At 36.8% G+C, this 22,505-nt stretch overlaps 1 protein-coding gene across 8 annotated transcripts in view; it reads left to right on the forward strand.

Moving 5' to 3' along the window:
- ABCB4 (ATP binding cassette subfamily B member 4) overlaps nt 1-22,505 on the forward strand; it is a 108,875-nt gene that overhangs the window by 79,717 nt on the left and 6,653 nt on the right. For 7 of the 8 annotated variants that reach the window (XM_081287874.1, XM_081287871.1, XM_081287875.1 and 4 more), the window contains 5 exons: nt 916-1,072; nt 2,000-2,197; nt 8,999-9,205; nt 11,970-12,116; nt 12,637-12,810. In XM_081287874.1, coding sequence (XP_081144000.1) covers nt 916-1,072; nt 2,000-2,197; nt 8,999-9,205; nt 11,970-12,116; nt 12,637-12,810 — 883 coding nt within the window. Of the gene's footprint in view, nt 1-915; nt 1,073-1,999; nt 2,198-8,998; nt 9,206-11,969; nt 12,117-12,636; nt 12,892-22,505 lie in introns of those variants that run through there. The other variant, XM_081287873.1, reaches the window with a different exon arrangement.

Below are 22,505 nucleotides of genomic sequence, written 5' to 3' on the forward strand. Positions count from 1 at the left end.
TGCTTTTCTAAGTATTTGAGATATGTCAAGTTTTTATTTGAAATGGTTCTATTTTTTATGTAGACACTCAGTATTATAAACTTCCCTTTTAGTGTTTTTGCTGCATTCCAGAAATTTTGGAAGGTTGTGTTTCTATTTTCTTTCTCTTTGCAAAAATTTTAAATTCCCCTTTTGATTCCCTTGATAACCCATTCTGAACAGTTCAAGCAAGAGTGCTATTCAGACTCCAGGCATTTGTATAATTTCTAAAATTTCGTTGGTGTTGACTTTTAGTTTTATTCCATTGTAATAAGAAAAGAGATGATGTCATTTTTCAAAACTTGTTAATTCTTGTTTTGTGTACTAATGTATGGTTTCTTCTAGAGAAAGTCCATGTACTAATGAAAAAATGTATTCTGCAGCTTTTAGATGAAATTTTCTATAAATGCCTTCCTGATAAAAATTATTTAACTACAGTGATTATTATTATTTATATTGTAGTATTGAAGAAACCTTAAACTGGAAGTCAGGGCTATAGATTTAGTAGGGAATAATATTCCTAGTGTGGAATTGATGGAGCCCCTACAGTATTTTGTACTTTAGTTCCTTCCATCCAAAAAAGAAGCTAAAATTAAGATCACAATCAGATTTGGTTATTAGTCATTTCCTGACAGTGAAGAACCTTGGATGATTACATTAACTCTAGACAATCAGGGGCTCCTACAGAAGTTGGAAAGTGAACAGAGAAAAAAAGCAGTGGGTCTTGTTTTCATCTGGATTTCTTCTGTTACTGGAATTTCATGGAAAAGTGGGTTGGGGAAGAGGATTGTTAAGGAGTAACAAGATAAATACTAGTGAGTGATATGTCTTTGGGCTTTCAAAGATTGTGGAGCTAGTTTTATAAGCTAACTTTTTATTTCCTCTACTTCCATCTAGGGTATTTTCGGCGATTGTGTTTGGCGCAGTGGCTCTAGGACATGCTAGTTCATTTGCACCAGACTACGCTAAAGCCAAACTGTCTGCAGCCCATTTATTCAAGCTATTTGAAAGACAACCTTTGATTGACAGCTATAGTACAGAGGGGCTATGGCCTGTGAGTTTCCTGCTGTCTGATAAATGCTTAATTTTTTTTCTGTCTGCTAGATTGTAACTGCATGATAAATTGGTGGTGGTTACACCAACATATACTTATTTGTGCTGTTTATATGGCTAATAGTTGGCCACCTTTCCTACCATTTCATAGGTTTCAAGGATTCTGAATTTTAGCATATCAAAGCTTTTTAAAAAGTAAAACCAGATATACTAGAACCAAATAATTTTGACAAAAATGTAGTAATCATTTCTACATGAAGGAATAGGCATAAATAATGTCATGTTGATATGATTTGCAATTTTATTTTAATCACATTTTATAATGGCTGAGTTATAAGTGGTAAGAAGGTCACTTTATTCACAATGAAAGTAATAATCCTATATTTTAGAATCTACAAAGAGTGTTCTTTGTGTCACACATGCTCCTGTGAGCTTGATGTCCAAGAAGCAATGTAGGTAAAAAGATTGGAGGTTACCCAATCCTTTGGGGACTTTACAAGGTACTTCATGTTCTAAGAAAACTGCTGTGCCTGTCAAGTGAGATGAGGAGAGTGAGATAAAGAAGCTTCCAGGATTGAGACAGGAGCTGTCTGCTGAAACTCTATATAGATATTGTTGTTACATTTCTTAAGCTTTTGAACCTTTGGCTATGGGCTTAACTGCAACCTCAGAACAACAGTTGGGAAAGTTACATGTTTGTCTTAAGTGAGCCAGAAATTGAGTTTAGACAATACTTTTCTGTAATGATGTGTTGTCTAATCTGACTACACCCTTATTGTCCATCTTGGTTTTATATAATAACAACTTATTATCAATATAAACTGACGCCATTGTTATATTGGATATACATTTCATGTTTTTGTAGCGACAGTTTTGAAATCAGTAATTATCAGACCAATTATCCTTATAGTATTGTAAAAATTTTTAGGAGAAGTTTGAAGGAAACGTGACATTTAATGAAGTCGTGTTCAACTATCCCACCCGGCCAAATGTACCAGTGCTTCAGGGGTTAAGCCTGGAGGTGAAGAAGGGCCAGACACTGGCCCTGGTGGGCAGCAGCGGCTGTGGGAAGAGCACAGTGGTCCAGCTCCTCGAGCGGTTCTACGACCCTATGGCTGGGACAGTGGTGAGCACATTCTCTTAATAAGTAGATTTAAGGCTGTATTTTACATAGTCAAACCAATATTGTCAAAATAAAAACAATTAAATAAGTGAATATCTATAATCATATTTAATACAATGACTGTATTGTATAAGACCCAAATGGGCTTATATATGGGGAAAATAGGATAGACTATCTGAAACTTAATCTAGTTCAGAAAATACTGGATATGAGGTTGACCTCTACCTCCCATGGGCCTTTTGAGTCAGCTAAGAACAAACTCACTTCTGAAGCCAGTAAGGAATGCCATGCCTCCTGTGCCTCCAAAGGGGCTATGGCCTCTGAGTTTCCTGCTGCCTGATGAATGCTTAATTTTTTTCATAAAGGTTTGCTGTAAAATGAAAACAGTCCTCCCAAAGATACTGCACTTTGTAGCTTTTCAACTCCCATTGAACTTTCTTCTTTAATGCTGTCAGAAAAGAAAAGCAGGAGAAATTTGAGTCTGGCAGTTCTCAGGGAAGAGAGGGAGGGTAGGACCTGAGTCTGCTTTACTATTCTCTCTAACTCTGTACTGTAGGCTCTCTGACTTTGACCCCTGACCTCCAGCTCATTTGTGTTTGGCTCTTGTCATTGATTTCTGACATATAGTTCTTGGCTGTCTTCCTTGAATAAAGATCAGAGTGCCTGCATCTGCCTTTACCTTGGGATAGCACCTATAACCTAGCCCTGTGAATCTATCCTGAATTAGATGGTCACCAAAAGGGGAGAAAGTTTATGGCTGGCAGCTCTCAGGGAAAAGAGAGGGAGGAATAGGACCAGAATCACCCAACTTTCAGAATCAGGCTATGTTACTGATCATCTTATTTTTCCTGGTATGCCTATGGAAGAGGGCATAGGTCAAGCTGAAGGGTTGGTATCCATCTGGGGACAGTAGATCTGAGTGGAATACCTTGATGCAGACTCTCTAAAAGGCAGAGGATGACATAAATGCCCAGTGGAGGGCAGATAGGGACAGAGGCCTGTGGAAGGACAGGACCAAATATTTTACCATTTTTCCATCTAGATCTAGATAAGGACAACCTAGTCACCATAAAAATCATCTTGTTGGATTTGAGCAGGACTCCTGGCTCCCAAAACCCAAAGTCCAAAGTTCTAGCCACACAGGGCTCGAGAGCACATTAGCAGAATCACCAATCAACACATCTGCAGATCTGCAAGTCTTTGCTCTGCTCCCAAGCAGTCCACTTAGCTGCTACCTACCCACAGCACAATGCCATCACCCAGCTCCCCCACCCCACCAGACACCTTGACACTGAAAGCAGACTGCCTCCATCTTGGCTCAACATTCTCACCATATTAGATGGGGGCAGCTCCCAGATCAGATCTTGAGTGGCCAGGAGAGGTCTTGGAATCCTACAAGATCACTACAAATCTATAGGGTAAAAACAATAACACCTCAGACCCACAGAGCTGGAAAGGAAGACACCCGAGCAACATGAAAAGACAAGGGAAGAAAGTGCCCCAAACAAATCAAGATACCACATCATTAGAATCATTGGCAGCCACAGCAGAAGATAAGACATAGAAGGAGTTCAGGATGTACATGGTTAAAATGTTCTGTGAACTGAAAAGTATAAGAGAGCAAATACAGGCAGTGAAAGATGACTTTGACAAGGAGTTACATAAACAAATACAGGAAGCAAAAGATCACCTCAACAGAGACATAGAGGTTCAGAAAAAACAAAACACAGAAATCATTGAAATGAAAGAAACAATAAACCAAATTAAAAGCTCAAATGAAAGCATCACCAACAGAGTAGACCACTTGGAAGATAGGGCATCAGACAACGAAGACAAAATATATAATCTTGAAAAGAACATAGACCACATAGTGATAATGGTAAGAAACCACGAGCACAACATTCAAGAAATATGGGATAGCACAAAAAGACCAAATTTAAGAGTTATTGGGATAGAGGAAAACATAGAGGTCCAAACCAAAGGAACGAACAATCTATTCAATGAAGTAATGTCAGAAAATTTTCCAAACATGAAAAATGAATTGGAAACCCAAATTCAAGAAGCCTACAGGATGCCAAATATACAAAATCACAACAGATCCACACCAAGGCACATTATAATAAAAAATGCCCAACATACAGAATAAGGAAAGAATTTTAAAAGCCACAAGAGAAAGGAATCAGATTACATATAGGGGAAAACCAAGTAGGATAATGGCAGATTTTTCAACACAGACCATAAAAGCTAGAAGATCCTGAAACAACATATATCAACTCTGAAAGAAAATGGATGCCAACCAAGAATCTGTACCAGCAAAATTAAGCTTTAGATTTAAAGATGAAATAAAAGATGATAAACAAAAGTAAAAAAGAATTTATAGCTAGAAAACTGGCACTATAAAATATTCCATGAAAAGGAAATGAAAAACAGCAATGAAAATCAGTGGAGGGAGTTAGTATCCTAAAGGAAAAACTAATCAAAGAAAAAAAAATCAAATCAAGTTAAATAACAAAAATAAACAAATATGTCTGAGAATACAAACTATGTCTCAACAATAAACCTGAATGTTAATGAATTAAACTCACCAATCAAAAGACATAAGCTAGCAGCTTGGATTTTTAAAAATACTCAACAATATTCTGCCTTCAGGAGACTAATCTTATAGGAAAAGACATAAACAGACTGAAGATGAAAGGTTGGGAAAAATCATACCACTCACATGGACTGCAGAAGCAAGCAGGGGTTTCCATCCTCGTATCAAATAAAGTAGACTTCAAGCCAAAGTTAATCTAAATAAATAAATAAATAAATAAAGATGGACATTACATACTAATTAATGGAACAATACACCAACAAGACATAGCAATCATAAATATATATGCTCCTCAAAATGGTGCGCTATGTTCATCAAACAAATTCTTCTCAAGTTCAAGAGTCAAATTGATCACAACACAATAATCTTAGGTGACTGTAACATACCTCTCTCACCACTGGATAGATCTTCCAAACAAAAGTTAAATAAAGAAACTATAGAACTCAATAATACAATCAATAACTTAGATTTAACTGATATATATAGATTATTTCATCCTGCATCAAGCAGATACACTTTGTTCTCAGCAGCACATGGATCCTTCTCTAAAATAAACCATATAATATGCCACAAAGCAACTCTTAGCAAATACAAAAAAGTAGAGATACTACCAGGTATTTTATCAGATCATAATGTAATGAAATTGGAAGTCAATGACAAAATAAAAAATAAAAATTATTCCACACCTGGAGACTAAACAATATGCCACTGAAGAAGACATCAAGGAAGAGATTAAAAAATTTTTAGTGGTAAATGAGAACATAGACATAACATATCTTAGTGCTTTAGGTACTAATAGGAAAGTTCATTGCATGGAGTTCATTCCTTAAAAGAAGAAAAAGTCAACAAATAAATGACCTCACATTACATCTCAAAGCCAAAGGAAAAGAAGATCAAATCAACAGCAAAAGCAGTAAAAGGCAATAAATAGTTAAAATTATAGCTGAAATTAATGAAATCGAAACAAAAGAAACAATTGAAAAATTTGACAAAACAAAAAGTCGATTCTTTGAAAAAATAAATAAAATTGACAGACCCTTAGCTATGCTAACGAAGAGAAGGAGAGAGAAAAATCAAATTACCAGCATACATGATGAAAAAGGTAATATCATAATAGACACTAAAGAAATACAGAGGATAATTAGAAATTATTTTTAAAACTTATACTCCAATAAAATAGAAGATATTGAAGGCATTGACAAATTTCTTAAGTCATACGATTTTCCCAGATTGAATCAGGAAGATATACACAATTTAAACAGACCAATATCAAGTGATTAAATAGAAGATGCCATGAGAAGCCTACCAACCAAGAAAAGCCCAGGACCAGATGGATACACAGCTGAGTTCTAGAAGACCTTTAAAGAACAACTAATACCAATACTCTTCAATTTTTTCAGGAAATAGAAAAAGAGGGAGCACTTCCATACTCATTCTATGAGGCCAATATCACCCCTAATTCCAAAGCTAGGCAAAGATACATCAAAAAAAAAAAAAAAAGAAAACTTCAGACCAATATCTCTCATGAACACAGATGCAAAAATTCTGAATAAAATTCTGATTCTGGCAAATTGAATAAAAAACATATCAAAAAGATCGTGCACTATGATCAAATGGGATTCATCACAGGGATGCAAGGTTGGTTCAACATACAGAAATCAATAAATGTAATTCATCACATCAATGGACTCAAAGATAAAGTCAGATGATCATTTCAATAGATGCAGAAAAAGCATTTGACAAAATATAGCACCACTTTTCATTCAAAACACTAGAAAAACTAGGGATAACAGGAACATATCTCAACATTGTAAAAGCTATCTACCATAAGCCCTAGGCCAACATCATTCTAAATGGAGAAAATTTGAAGGCATTCCCTCTAAAAACTGGAACAAGACAGGGATGCCCTCTTTCATCACTTGTATTTAACATAGTTCTTTAAACACTGGCCAGAGCAGTTAGACAAAAGAAATTAAAGGGATATGTATAGGAAAAGAAGAACTTAAACTAACACTATTTGCTGATGATATGATTCTATACTTAGAAGACCCAAAAAACTCCACCAGAAAACTTCTAGAACAGTAAATGAATTCAGCAAAGTAGCAGGATATAAAATCAACATCCATATATCAAAGGCATTTCTGTATATCAGTGACAAATCCTCTGAGAAGGAGATGAGGAAAACTATACCATTCACAATAAACTAATTTAAAAAAATAAGATACTTGGGAATCAACTTAATGAAAGAGGTGAAAGATCTATACAATGAAAACTACAGAACCCTAAAGAGAGAAATCAAAGAAGAACTTAGAAAATGGAAAGATCTATCTTGCTCTTGGATAGGCAGAATTAATATTATCAAAATGACCATACTACCAAAAGCACTATACAGATTTAATGCAATTCTGATCAAAATTCCAATGGCATTCCTCATAGAAATAGAAAAAGCAATCATGAAATTCATCTGGAAAAATAAGAGACCCAGAATAACTAAAGCAATCCTTAGCAGGAAGAGTGAAGCAGGTGGCATCACTATACCAGTCCTTAAACTATACTACAGAGAAATAGTAACAAAACAGCATGGTATTGGCACAAAAACAGACTGGTAGACCAATGGTACAGAATAGAAGACACAGACACTAACCCACAAAATTACAATTATCTTATATTAGACAAAGATGCCAAGAACATGCATTGGAGAAAAGATAGCCTCTTCAACAAATGGTGCTGAGAAAACTAGACATCCATGTGCAACAAAATGAAATTAAACCCCTATCTCTCACCATGCACAAAACTCAACTCAAAGTGGATCAAGGATTTAGGAATACAAGCAGAGACTCTCCATCTAATAGAAGAAAAAGTAGGCCCTAATCTCCATCGTGTGGGATTAGGCCCCAACTTCCTTAATAAGACTCCTGTAATACAAGAATTAAAACCAAGAATCAATAAATGGAATGGACTTAAACTAAAAAGTTTCTTCTCAGCAAAAGAACAATCTGTGAGCAGAAGAGAGAGCCTACATCTTGGGAGCAAATTTTTAGCCCTTACACATCAGATAGAGCACTAATCTCTAGGGTATATAAATAACTCAAAAAGCTAAATACCAAAAACAAAAACAAAAACAAAAAAACAAATAACCCAATCAATAAATGGGCCAACGACCTGACAGACACTTCTCAGAAGAGGATATACAATCAATAAACAAATATCTGAAAAAATGTTCATCATCTCTAGCAATTAGAGAAAGGCAAATCAAAACTACTCTAAGATATCATCTCACGCTAATCAGAATGGCAGCTATTATGAAGACAAACAACAATAAGTGTTGGCAAGGATGTGGGGGAAAAGGTACACTCATACATTGCTGGTGGGACTACAAATTGGTGCAGCCAATCTGGAAAGCAGCATGGAGATTCCTTGGAAATCTTGGAATGGAACCACCATTTGACCCAGCTATCCCTCTCCTCAGGCTATACCTAAAGGACTTAAAAACAGCATACTACAGGGACACAGCTACATTGATGTTTATAGCAGCACAATTCACAATAGCTAAACTGTGGAACCAACTTAGATGCCCTTCAGTAGAGGAATGGTTAAAAAAAATGTGGCATATATACACAATGGAATATTACTCAGCAATAAAAGAGAATAAAATCATGGCATTTGACAGATTTGGAGAAGATAATGCTAAATGAAGTTAGTCAATCCCAAAAAGATAAATGCCGAATGTATTCTCTAATATAAGGTGACTGACTCATAGTGGGGTAGGGAGGGGAAGCCTGGGAGGAACAAACGAATTATAGATAGGGCAGAGGGGTAGGAGGGGAAGAAAGGGGGCAGGGGGTTTAGCAATGATGGTGGAATGTGATGGACATCATTATCCAAAGTACATGCATGAAGACATGAATTGGTGTGAACATACTTTATATACAAACAGAGATATGAAAAATTGTGCTCTATATGTGTAATAAGAATTATAATGCATTCTGCTGTCATGTGTTTTAAAAATATAATCAATTTTTAAAAAAATCATCTTGTTGGCCATGTTGGCCTCAACAGTATGAGTCCTTGCATCATGAGGCTTGGTATTTCATAACTACTGATGCCACATACAATAACCCTTCAGGAAATTTAGTTACTTATTATTCAGGGATTTTTTGTCCCCTTTTCCTTTTTAAAGCCACTTACAGTTTGTGATCTTTGCTTTTCAGCTCCTTGATGGTCAAGAAGCAAAGAAACTCAATGTCCAATGGCTCAGAGCTCAACTTGGAATTGTGTCCCAGGAGCCCATCCTGTTTGACTGCAGCATTGCTGAGAACATTGCCTATGGAGACAACAGCCGGTTCGTATCACAGGAAGAGATTGTGAAAGCAGCCAAAGCAGCCAACATACATCCTTTCATCAAGATGTTGCCCCAGGTGAGTTAATCAGTAAGAGCTGAAATTGGAATACACTACAGTTTTTATCTCCAAAATGATTCCCAAAGTTATACCAACTGGCTAGTAACAAAATGTATTGATTTAGCATTTTGACACTTTTTAAGGATAACAGGTTTTTTAATTTGCAAATCGGAAGACCTTATGCCCACCTTATACAAATGTAGTGAGAAGCAAATGAGGTGGCACTAAGGTCAAAGCAGCATACCTCAGGTTGCAAACTGGTTGTCAAGGGCTAGACTGAAGTCACATTATCTAGACTGAAGTCACATTTTGTTTAGCTCACATGCTAATTTTTTAAAATTTAAACCTTTTATTTTGAGATAAGTATAGACTCACATGCAATTATAAGGAATACAGATATCTTATGTATTCTTTGCCTAGTTCTCTGCAAAAATAATATTATAACTAGGGAATTGACATTAATATGATCTACTGCTCTTATTTGGACATTGTGAACATTACTTGTCCTTACTTATGTACATGTGTATCTAGTTCCATTAATTAGAGTGCCAGTGTGGTTTCATGTGTCCACTATCATCAGGATATAGAACATTTCCATCACTGTCCAGACCCCTCATGTTGCCCTTTTCTAGTCACAAACCCCTTCTTCCAATTCTCACTGTGTTTCCTAAACTCTGGCAACCACCTGTTCTCCATTTGTACACTTTTCTATTTTAAGAATGTTATGTAAAAATACAGACACTTATATATACTTCTGGGATTAGTTTTTTCACTTGGCATAGTTCTCTGAAGTTATGTGTACTTACAAGTCATTCCTGCTCCTTACTCAATAGCATTTCATGGTATCAATGAACCACAATTTAACCTTTTCCCTGGAAAAGGTAATAATGTAGGTTATTCCCAGTTTGGGGCTACTATAAATAAAAATGTTATAAATACTAGTATACAGGTGCTTGTATGAACCTAAGTTTTTATTTTTCTAGGATAAGCACCCAGGAGTATAATTCCTGGGCCATATGATAATTACATATTTAGTTTTATTAAAAATCTCTGAACTGTTTTTCAGAGTGTTGTACCATTTTATATTCATACCAGTAATGCATGCATGAGTGATGCTGTATTTGAATGGTTTAATCTACACTATTCTTATGAGTATAGTAAAATATCATTGTGGTTTTAATTTGATTTGCCTAAAGGGAAATAAAATTGAATAGTCTTTCCATTTACTTGTTAGCCATTTACATATACTCCTTTACAAAAAAACTTATCCATTTCTAATTACTAATTTTTAATGTTGAATTCCAACAGTTTTTAAAGTATATTTTAGTTACTCTCAGATATGTAGTTTGTAAACATTTTTTCCAGTCCATAGCTTGTTTTCTACCCTCTTGGGATCTTTTGCAAAGAAAAAATTTAATTCTGATGAGGTCTAATTTATTTTTCCTTAGACTAGTCTAAGGGCCAGAGATTTTCTCCATTTTCAAAAGTTTTATTGTTTGCCCTTTTACATTTAAGCCTCTGGGCCATTTTGTGTCAATTTAAGCATGTGTGGTCCTAGAAAAATAACTTGACATTTCTAAAGGTGATGATAAGAACAATTCATTTATGGTATTCATCTCACATTTAGGATTCCAGTGGATTAAACTGAAGTACAGCTTAATTAGTTTTGCTTTTATATTATGCTACAATTAGAAATCACTCACACAAATAATTTTAAAATTATGTTGGTTAGCCTTACCAACTTTTAAGAGATAGGTGTTGACTTGAATCAAATATTGAATTTTATATGAACAGAAAATCTTTAGCCTTCAGTTTCAGCTGAACTTTAGGAAATTAATTCACATGATGTATATCACAGCCCAAGCTCTGCAAACTTATCCAACTCAATTTGCAGCTTTTCACTCTGTCCTAAGCCTAGAAATTTTTCTAAAAATCCAGCTCCAAGAAAGTTCTATACAAAGATTTTTCTTTCTTCTATATATCTCACTTTCTTCTCTCTCTTCTACTTTGTCTCCACAATTTATCTATATTTTGATCTTTCAGAGCATCTTATAGATACTATGAATTTGGTCCTTTTCCCTTAAACTAAGTACTGTATACAAATATTTTCTCTCTCTGTATGAATTATTTTACGGAAGGAACAAAGCTGATTTTATTTGATTTTCCACAGTTTTAGGCACAGCAGATACTCAGTAAATATTTAAGTGAGTATTCATTATTATAGTATTAAAAGAGAATAAAATAGGACTGGGGCTGTAGCTCAGTAGTACAGAGCTTGCCTAGTAGGTGCGAGAGCCTAGATTCAATCCCTTGTGGGGAAAAGGATGTCTCCACAGGAGTCATAGGAACATTACAAATTTTTTAAACCTTGAAATTCTTAGCATTGGACCTTTTGAGAACTCCATGGATATCAGATCAAATGGTATTATAATAATGGTAGTAATTCAAGAACTTGTCCAAATTTCTGCCACAGAATATCATTGAGAATGAAAGTCATTAGTTTTCTAGTTTAATTTTAAAAACAAGACTTTTATTAATTTGAAAATATATTAAATTGACAAAAGTCTTACTATAAAAAAGAGCTGCGGATGTATCTTGATGATCGAGCATCCCTGGATTCAATTCCTCTATCACACACACAAAATTTATACACACCATAAAATTTATACACACACAAAAGTCACACACACACAAATCTCTCTCTCAACGCCCCCTCCCCACACACCAGTAGCAAGTTTTCTCGGTTGGGACTTTACCAAATTTATTAATGTCTAACTTGTAGAAATATGAAACCAGAGTGGGAGATAAAGGAACTCAGCTCTCAGGAGGTCAAAAACAGAGGATTGCTATTGCCCGGGCACTCGTCAGACAGCCTCAAATTCTGCTGTTGGATGAAGCGACATCAGCTCTGGATACTGAAAGTGAAAAGGTTTGGCCTCCACTTTATGCCTTACGAAGTTAATGAAATGGACATTTTAAAAAAATCTCAGCTATGAAAAAAAAGGGGGAAATTACACTGAAATTTAGACAATGGTTATTTTGAGATAGTAAATATTTCATAATTTTAAAAAATGATCACATATTACTTTTATAAAAAGAAAACAAGCATTCAAAAGAAAGCTGAATTAATCACTTTTTAGCACATTAACTATACAATGAAATATACTCAAAAAGGAACCAAATAAAATGATATGGAGATTAATTAGAAAATTTAAGTAATTAATATTATTTAAATCATGGGAATCCATTTGTAATTAAAATGTAGAACATAACTATATGTAGATTAATATCAAATACGTAAAACATACATGCATAAAACCAAAGATGCAAAAAGAGTAGAAAATAAATTAAAATAGTTGACTTGCTAGGATGGCAACATTTTAAAATACTCTTTAATGTTAAAATTTGTACAATTTTCAGGACATTGATTCTGTCTGATTTATTGACAGGTTGTCCAAGAAGCCCTGGACAAAGCCAGAGAAGGCCGCACCTGCATCGTGATCGCTCACCGCCTGTCCACCATCCAGAACGCAGACATGATCGTGGTGTTTCAGAACGGCAAGGTCAAGGAGCAGGGCACGCATCAACAGTTGTTGGCACAGAAAGGCATTTATTTTTCAATGGTCAGTATCCAGGCTGGCACACAGAACTTATGAACTCCTGTTATAGTACCTCCTAAAAATAAATTCAGATCATTCAACAACTTTCTGACTTGTAAGAGAAGTTTCTAGTTTAAGTCGTTAAATATAGGTTTATTTTTGCTTCACATCAATTCAGATTATCCAATCTGGTGTTCAATATTACAGCATCTGAAACTTGAGAGTTGGAAGTAGCAACTGTCTTGAAGTATAGAACAGCAGCTTAGCTTAACCTGAGTAATCAGTCACACCAGAGGGAAGAACAAAGTTCAGTGTAGAATTAACATGTCACAGAAATAGGGAAAATTCCAAAGGTCCTGAAGAGGTGAGTAGATGACAGGGTTGTTTGGGAGGAAGTTTTTCAAGTACAAAGGAAAAATAAATTTCTCAAAAGCCTAATCATTCTTTTGTATATTTTCAAATCATTCCATTGTAGAATATAAGGGCTTTTATTTTCCATTTTTTTTTGTTAATGCATGTTGATTGCACATATTAATGGGGTTCACTGTGATATTTCCATACATATATGCAATGTGCATGGATGAAATTCAATCAATCACCCTTTTCCACCTACATTCCCACCACAACCCTTCCCAATCCCTAGTGGTCACTATTTTGCTTAAAGGTGTACTCTTCTCACCTTCATGTGAGAGAAAACATGTGGTACTTTTCTTTCTGTATGGCTTATTTCACTTCACATAATGCTCTTCATTTCCATAAATATTGCTGCAAATGGCAGGATTTCATTATGGTTTATGGCTGAATAATACTCCGTTGTGTATATGTACCACATTTTCTTTATCCATTCATCTGTTGATGGGCATTGAGGCTGATGGACAGATAAACACAGGTGCAATAAACATGGGCACACGAGTGTCTCTTGGATATGCTGGTCTTACCTCCTTTGTTGGTTTACACAGGAAAATGGTAGCTGGTTCATATGGTAGATCTATTTTGAGGAACCTCCATATAGTTATCTATAGTGGCTGAAATAATTTACATTCCTACCAACAGTGTATTAGTTCCTTTTTCTCCATATCCTTGCTAGCATTTGGGTTTTCTGTTTGTTTATAATAGCCACTCTAACTGGAGTGAGATGGAATATCATTGTAGTTTTGACTTTCATCTCTCTGATGGTTGATGATATTGAGCATTTTTTCATGTTTGATTATTTTAATTTCTTCTTTGTAGAAGTGTCTTCAGGTCATTTTCCAATTTTAAAAAGTGGATTACTGTTTTTGTTTGTTTAGTTTTTGAGTTCTTTTTTTATTCTGAATGTTAATCCTCCATCAGATGAACACTTGGCAAATGTTTTTTCCCATTCTGTCGATTCTCTCTTCACTGTTGTTTCCTTCATTGTACAGAAACATTTGTAGATTTTTGCTTTAGTTTCCTGTGTTTTTTCCTATCCAGAAAACCATTGCCTGTACCAGGAGGGTTGAAGTGTCTCCCCTGTTTTTTCCTAGCAGTTTCAGAGTCTCAGGTCAAACATTTAGGCCACTGGTGTACTGGGAGTTGATTTTTGTACAGGGCGAGAGAGAGAGGAATCAAGTTTCAGTCTTCTGCATGTGGAGATCCAGTTTTCCCTGCACCATATGTTGAAGGTGCTGTCCTGTCTCCGGTGTATTTTTTAGTGTCTTTGTTGAGATGGAGTTGGCTGTGGATGTGAGGTGATTTCTAGGATCTATATTTTGTTCCACTGATTTGTGTGTTTGTATGAAGAATTGGTATTTTGATGAGGATTGCATTCAGTTGTAGATTACTTTGGGTAGTATGTATATTTTTTTTTAAATTTTTATTGGTTGTTCACAACATTACAAAGCTCTTGACATATCATACTTCATACATTAGATTGAAGTGGGTTATGAACCCCCAATTTTACCCCAAATGCAGATTGCAGAATCACGTCGGTTACACATCCACAATTTTACATAATGCCTTATTAGTAATTGTTGTATTCTGCTACCTTTCCTATCCCCTACTATCCCCCCTCCCCTCCCCTCCCAACTTCTCTCTCTACCCCATCTACTGTAATTCATTTCTCTCCTTGTTTATTTTCCCATTCCCCTCACAACCTCTTATATGTAATTTTGTATAGCAATGAGGGTCTCCCTTCATTTCCATGCAATTTTCCTCATCTCTCCCTTTCCCTCCCATCTCATGTCACTGATTAATGTTACTCTTTTCTTCCCACTCTTCCTCCCTGCTCTGTTCATATTTGCTCTCATTATATCAAAGAAGACATTTGGTATTTGTTTTTTAGGGATTGGCTAGCTTCACTAAGCATAATCTGCTCTAGTGCCATCCATTTCCCTGCAAATTCTATGATTTTGTCATTTTTTATTGCTGCATAGTACTCCATTGTGTATAGATGCCACATTTTTTTATCCATTCATCTATTGAGGGACATCTGGGTTGGTTCCACAGTCTAGCAATTGTGAATTGTGCTGCTATGAACATCCATGTGGCAGTATCCCTGTAGCATGCTCTTTTAAGGTCTTCAGGGAATAGTCCGAGAAGGGCAATAGCAGGGTCAAATGGTGGTTCCATTCCCAGCTTTCCCAGGAATCTCCAAACTGCTTTCCAAATTGGCCGCACCAATTTGCAGTCCCACCAGCAATGTACAAGTGTACACTTTTCTCCACATCCTCGCCAGCACTTCTTGTTGTTTGACTTCATAGTGGCTGCCAATCTTACTGGAGTGAAATGGTATCTTAGGGTGGTTTTGATTTGCATTTCTCTGACTGCTAGAGATGGTGAGCATTTTTTCATGTACTTGTTGATTGATTGTATATCCTCCTCTGAGAAGTGTCTGTTCAGGTCCTTGGCCCATTTGTTGATTGGGTTATTTGTTATCTTATTGTCTAATTTTTTGAGTTCTTTGTATACTCTGGATATTAGGGCTCTATCTGAAGTGTGAGGAGTAAAAATTTGTTCCCAGGATGTGGGCTCCCTATTTACCTCTCTTATTGTTTCTCTTGCTGAGAAAAAACTTTTAAGTTTAATTAAGTCCCATTTGTTGATTCTTGTTGTTAACTCTTGTGCTATGGGTGTCCTATTAAGGAATTTGGAGCCGGACCCCACAATCTGTAGATCGGAGCCAACTTTTTCTTCTATCAGACGCAGAGTCTCTGGTTTGATATCAAGCTCCTTGATCCATTTTGAGTTAACTTTTGTGCATGGCGAGAGAAAGGGATTCAGTTTCATTTTGTTGCATATGGATTTCCAGTTTTCCCAACACCATTTGTTGAAGATGCTATCCTTCCTCCATTGCATGCTTTTAGCCACTTTATCAAATATAAGATAGTTGTAACTTTGGGGATTAGTCTCTATGTCCTCTATTCTAAACCATTGGTCCACCCGCCTGTTTTGGTACCAATACCATGCTGTTTTTGTCACTATTGCTCTGTAATATAGCTTGAAATCTGGTATCGCTATACCACCTGATTCACACTTCCTGTTTAGAATTGCTTTTGCTATTCTGGGTCTTTTATTTTTCCATATGAATTTCATGATTGCTTTATCAATTTCTACAAGATATGCCGTTGGGATTTTGATTGGCATTGCATTAAACCTATAGAGAACTTTTGGTAATATCGCCATTTTGATGATGTTAGTTCTGCCTATCCATGAACAGGGTATATTTTTCCATCTTCTAAGATCTTCATCAACTTCTCTCTTTAGGGTTCTGTAGTTTTCATTATATAAATCTTTCACCTCTTTTGTTAGGTTAATTCCCAAGTATTTTATTTTTTTTGAGGATATTGTGAATGGAGTGTTTTTCCTCATTTCCGTTTCAGAAGTTTTGTCGCTGATATACAGAAATGCCTTTGATTTATGCGTGTTGATTTTATATCCTGCCACTTTGCTGAATTCATTTATTAGTTCTAGTAGTTTCTTTGTAGACCCTTTTGGGTCTTCTAGGTATAGAATCATGTCATCTGCAAATAGTGATAATTTAAGTTCTTCTTTTCCAATTTTTATGTCTTTAATTTCTTTCGTCTAATTGCTCTGGCCAGTGTTTCGAGAACTATATTGAATAGAAGTGGAGATAGAGGGCATCCCTGTCTTGTTCCGGATTTTAGAGGGAATGCTTTCAACTTTTGTCCATTCAGAATGATGCTAGCCTGAGACTTAGCATAGATAGCTTTTACAATGTCAAGGTAAGTTCCTGTTATCCCTAATTTTTCTAATGTTTTGAACATAAAGGGATGCTGTACTTTGTCAAATGCTTTCTCTGCATCTATCGAGATGATCATATGGTTCTTATCTTTAAGCCTATTGATGTGGTGAATCACATTTATTGATTTCCATATGTTGAACCATCCTTGCATCCCAGGGATGAATCCTACTTGATCATGGTGCACAATTTTTTTGATGTGTTTTTGTATTCGATTCGCCAGAATTTTATTGAGGATTTTTGCATCTAGGTTCATTAGAGATATTGGTCTGTAGTTTTCTTTCTTTGAGGTGTCTTTGTCTGGTTTCAGAATCAGGGTGATGTTGGCCTCATAGAATGAATTTGGAAGAGCTCCCTCTTTTTCTATTTCCTGAAATAACTTGAAAAGTATTGGTATTAATTCTTCTTTAAAGGTTTTGTAAAACTCCGCTGTATATCCATCCGGTCCTGGGCTTTTCTTGGTTGGTAGTCTTTTGATGGCTTCTTCAATTTCATCCATTGATACTGGTCTGTTCAAATTGTGTGTAGCCTCCTGACTCAGTCTGGGTAAATCATATGACTTAAGAAATTTATCGATGTCTTCACTATCTTCTATTTTGTTGGAATATAGGTTTTCAAAATAATTTCTAATTGTCTTCTGTATTTCTGTAGCATCTGTTGTGATATTGCCTTTTTCATCCCGTATGTTAGTAATTTGAGTTCTGTCTCTTCTTCTCTTCGTTAGCATGGCTAAAGGTCTGTCGATCTTATTTATTTTTTCGAAGAACCAACTTTTAGTTTTGTTAATTTTTTCAATAGTTTCTTTTGTTTCAATTTCATTGATTTCCGCTCTGATTTTAATTATTTCTAGCCTCTGCTACATTTGCTGTTGTTTTGCTCTTCCTTTTCTAGGGCTTTGAGATGAAGTGTGAGCTCATTTATTTGTTGGTTTTTTCTTTTTTTGAGGAATGACCACCAGGCGATGAATTTTCCTCTTAAAACTGCTTTCATTGTGTCCCATAGATTCCGATATGTTGTGTCTGTATTTTCATTTATCTCTAAGAATGTTTTGATTTCCTCCTTTATGTCTTCTGTAACCCATTGATCATTCAGTAACATATTGTTCATTTTCCATGTGATGTAGGATTTTTCCTTCCTTCTTTTATCATTGATTTCCAGTTTCATTCCATTATGATCAGATAAAATGCATGGTATTATCTCCACCCCTTTATATTTACTGAGGGTTGCCCTATGGCATAATATATGGTCTATTTTTGAGAAGGATCCATGTGCTGCTGAGAAAAAAGTATATCCATTTGATGATGGTTGATATATTCTATATATGTCAGTTAAGTCTAGGTTATTGATTGTGATATTGAGTTCTATAGTTTCTTTATTCAACATTTGTTTGGAGGATCTGTCCAATGGTGAGAGAGGTGTGTTGAAGTCACCCATAATTATTGTGTTGTGGTCTATTTGATTCTTGAACTTGAGGAGAATTTGTTTTATGAATGTCGTAGCACCATTGTTTGGTGCATAAATATTGATAATTGTTATGTCTTGTTGGTGAATGGTTCCTTTTAACAGTATATAATGACCTTCTTTATCCCTTTTGATTAACTTAGTCTTGAAGTCGATTTTATTCGATATGAGGATGGCCACCCCTGCTTGCTTACGAGAACTGTGTGCGTTGTATATTTTTTCCCATCCTTTCACCTTCAGCCTGTGTATGTCTTTTCCAATCAGATGTGTCTCCTGGAGGCAGCATATTGTTGGACTTGTCTTTTTAATCCATGATACCAGCCTATGTCGCTTTATTGGAGAGTTTAAGCCATTAACATTCAGAGTTACTATTGATATATGGTTTGAACTTCCATCCATGTTTGATTGTTTATCCTTTTTTTTAAAAAAAATTTAGTTTGTTTCTCCGTGATTATCTTTCCCGTCGCCCTCTGTCTTTACCGAGGCACTTCCCACTGATGGTTTTGGTTATTGTTTTTCATTTCTTCCTCGTGTAGTGTTTTGCTCAAAATGCCTTGCAATGCTGGTTTTCTGACTGCAAATTCTTTTAACTTTTGTTTATCATGAAAGATCTTTATTTTGTTGTCATACCTGAAGCTTAATTTTGCTGGATACAGAATTCTTGGTTGGCATCCATTGTCTTTCAGAGTTTGAAATACATTGTTCCATGACCTTCTTGCTTTCAGTGTCTGTGATGAAAAATCCGTTGTTAACCGTATTGGTTTACCCCTAAATGTAATCTGTCTCCTTTCTCTTGTAGCTTTTAATATTTTCTCTTTGTTCTGTATATTGGATATCTTCATAACAATGTGTCTTGGTGTTGGTCTACTGTGATTTTGTGTGCTCGGTGTCCTGTATGCATCTTCAATCTGTATATCTGTTTCCTTTTTTATTTCTGGAAAGTTTTCTGTAATTATTTCATTCAGCAGGTTTCTCATTCCCTTGGTTTGAATCTCTGTACCTTCTTCTATCCCGATGACTCGTAAGTTTGGTTTCTTCATGTTATCCCATAACTCTTGGATGTTTTTCTCGTGATTTTTTACCAGCCTTTCTGAGTTGGCTAGACTCTTTTCAAGACGGTATATTTTGCCTTCATTATCTGACATTCTGGCTTCTACTTGCTCCACTCTGTTAGTGATACTCTCAATTGAGTTTTAATTTGGTTTATTGTTTCCTTCATTTCTAGAATTATTGTTTGATTATTTTTTATAATCTCTATCTCCTGATAAAGATGCTTAACTTCTTCTTTTAGCTGTTTATGTAATTCATTCTCAATGTGTTCTTTCGCTGCTTGAATTTGCTGTCTTGTATCCTCTTTAAGGTTCCATTCCATCTGTCTAAGGTGTTCCTTGAGGTCTTTATATGACCATTTTTCTGATGACTCTAGGTCCTCCTGAATATTTAGGCTGTCCTGCATTGTTTGTACTCCTTTTCTTCCTTGCTTCTTGAAGCTGCTCATGTTGCTTCTTGTTCTGTTTGACTGCTGAGTTACTGTTTACTCCGATAAATTTATTTGATGCTTGGGAGGAAAGGTATTAGAAGGGAAGGGAAGAAGTCACTAAAGAGAATGAGAGTAGGCAGATAGAATTCAAGGAAGGGGGAATAAGAAAAATGAAAAGACAAAAGAAAGAAATAGGAACTAAAAAAAGAAAAAAAATTTAAAAAAAATAATAATAATTTAAAAAAATTAAAATTAAAATTAGAAGAGAAAGAAGAAGAAAAAAAAACCAAGATAGAAAAATGAGGATGAAAGAAAAACCCAAATCAAAAAAAAAAAAAAAAAAAACTAATAAATGCCTTCTTAGAGTTTGATTAACTTCTCTTCCACTAGGTGGCGCTGTGCCCACCAGGTCAAGTCTCTCCTGTCAGTACGCGAGACCCAATCACTGTGCAGCAGCTCCTCCCAGACTGGGCGAGTCTCCAATCCTGAGTGCCTAGGGCCTCCTCTTGTGTCCAATCACTTCCACTTTTCCTCTAGCCATGCCCCTCTCACCACAATACTGGCTACAGGCCAGGTCTGCTGCTCCCGGGAGCCCTGTTTTCATGAACGACTGGGCTCACTCCTCCAGTTTGCCATTCCCTCAGACCCTAAGTTTGTAGAGCTTGGGGCTGAGAATCCTCAGCGAATTTTACTTGCCCTCTGGTAGCCACTCCCCCGTAGGTGGTGCAAGAGACCTCAGCAGTCAGCCCTGGCGGGAGCGGCAGTTCCGCGCTGCGGGTCCTGCCCCACCTCTGACTCCCTCGGGCTGACTGTAGCACTCATGGGAGAGCTGGGAGGGGCCCTTAAGGTTTCCCCGATGCGTGGAGAGGGAAAGCTAGGGGGTTACACACCTGTAGCACCAGGCTTCAGTGAAGTTATCTCCACCGCCGCAGTCCTGCGACGCCAGCCCTCCGCCACAGTGGTGTCCCCCGCAAACGGCGACAGTTCGCCTCCCCCTGCCAGGCGACGAACGCAACGGGCGGGTCCCCACTGTCTCTCCCAAGCCCTGCCTGGAACCTGCGGCCACTACCCACGAAGGCCCGGCAGGCATCCACCTCCGTAGGATGGGAAGTGCTGACCAGCCGCCTCAGCTGGATGGATTAATGCAGAGTCACAGCTGTCTGTCTCAGCTTTTCAGACGCGGCGGCATGGGGCGCGGAGCACGGAGAGGCTTACTCACTTCCCGCCGCCATCTTCCTCTTCTTGCTATCTCGGGATGATGGCGGGGCTCTCCCTCCGCTCCCTCTGGTGTGTCTCAGCCTCGGGCTCCCGTGCCTCTCTCCGCCGGCCTCCACTGCCAGCGCTGCCCCGGTCACTCTCTCCGCCCCCGGCGTTCCCGGCTTCTGGCCGCACCGCAGCCGTGTCTCTCCGGCTCGCGGCTCCGGCGGTGCCCGGGGCCGGGGAGGCGACAGCCCCTCTCCGGCAAGTACCGCAGTCCCCTGGCCCCGAGTCCCGGCGGCCACAAACTGACACTTTTAATAAACCTACCAATTCCTGGCAGGACCCCCTTCACGGAATTTTGCTAGAAGTTCCTCAGTAGGTAGACTGCCGCTGTTCCAAAGGGTCTTTCTGATCCCGTTACTGTGGAGACATTAGAATCGCTGCTTCCTCGTCGGTGGCCATGTTGGATCCCCCTAGTATGTATATTTTTAGCAACATATACATACTAGTTTTTAACATTTTTCCAACCCACAAACATGGGAGATCTTTCCATTTTTTTGTTTTCTTCAAATTCTTCCATCAGTGTTTTATAATTTTCATTGTAGACGTCTTTCACTTCCTTAGTTTACTCCTAGGTACTGTATTTTTTAATGAAGTTATTGTGAATGTGATTGCTTCTATGATTTCTTTCTCAGAAAATGTATTATTAGTGTATAGAAAAGCCAGTGATTTTGTATGTTAAGTTTTGTATCCTACTTAATTCATTTACAGTCTGATAGTCTTGTTGGAATCTTGAAGTTTTTCTGTGTTTAGAATCACATCATCTGAAAACAAGGATAATTTCTTAAAAATTATTTTTTAGTTGTAGTTGGACACAATACCTTTATTTTATTTATTTATTTTTATGTGGTGCTGAGAATCAAATCCAGGGCCTCATGCATGCTAGGCAAGCACTCTATTGCTGAGTCCCAACCCCAGCCCCAAACAAGGATAATTTGACTTTCTCCTTTTTAAATTATATGCCTTTTATTTATTTCTCTTGACTAATGTACTTTGGCTAAGACTGCTAGTACTATACAGAAAAAGAGCAGTGAGAGTGGCATCCTTATTTGCTCCTGATCTTAGAGGAAATGTTTACAGTGTTTTCCAATTCAATATGATGTTTTGTGCATTTGTCAATTATAGCCCTTATTGTGTCAATTATAAGTATAGATCCTTCTATGCTTCATGTGTTCAGGGATTTTTATCATGAAAGGATGTTGAATTTTATCAAGTGCTTTTTCTGCATCTGTCAAGATGATCATATGATTATTATTTTTTATATAATTGATGTGATGTATTAAGTTCATTGATTTGCAT

This window comes from Spermophilus citellus, assembly GCF_964194105.1.
Source record: "Spermophilus citellus genome assembly, chromosome: 3".
NCBI lineage: Eukaryota > Metazoa > Chordata > Mammalia > Rodentia > Sciuridae > Spermophilus > Spermophilus citellus.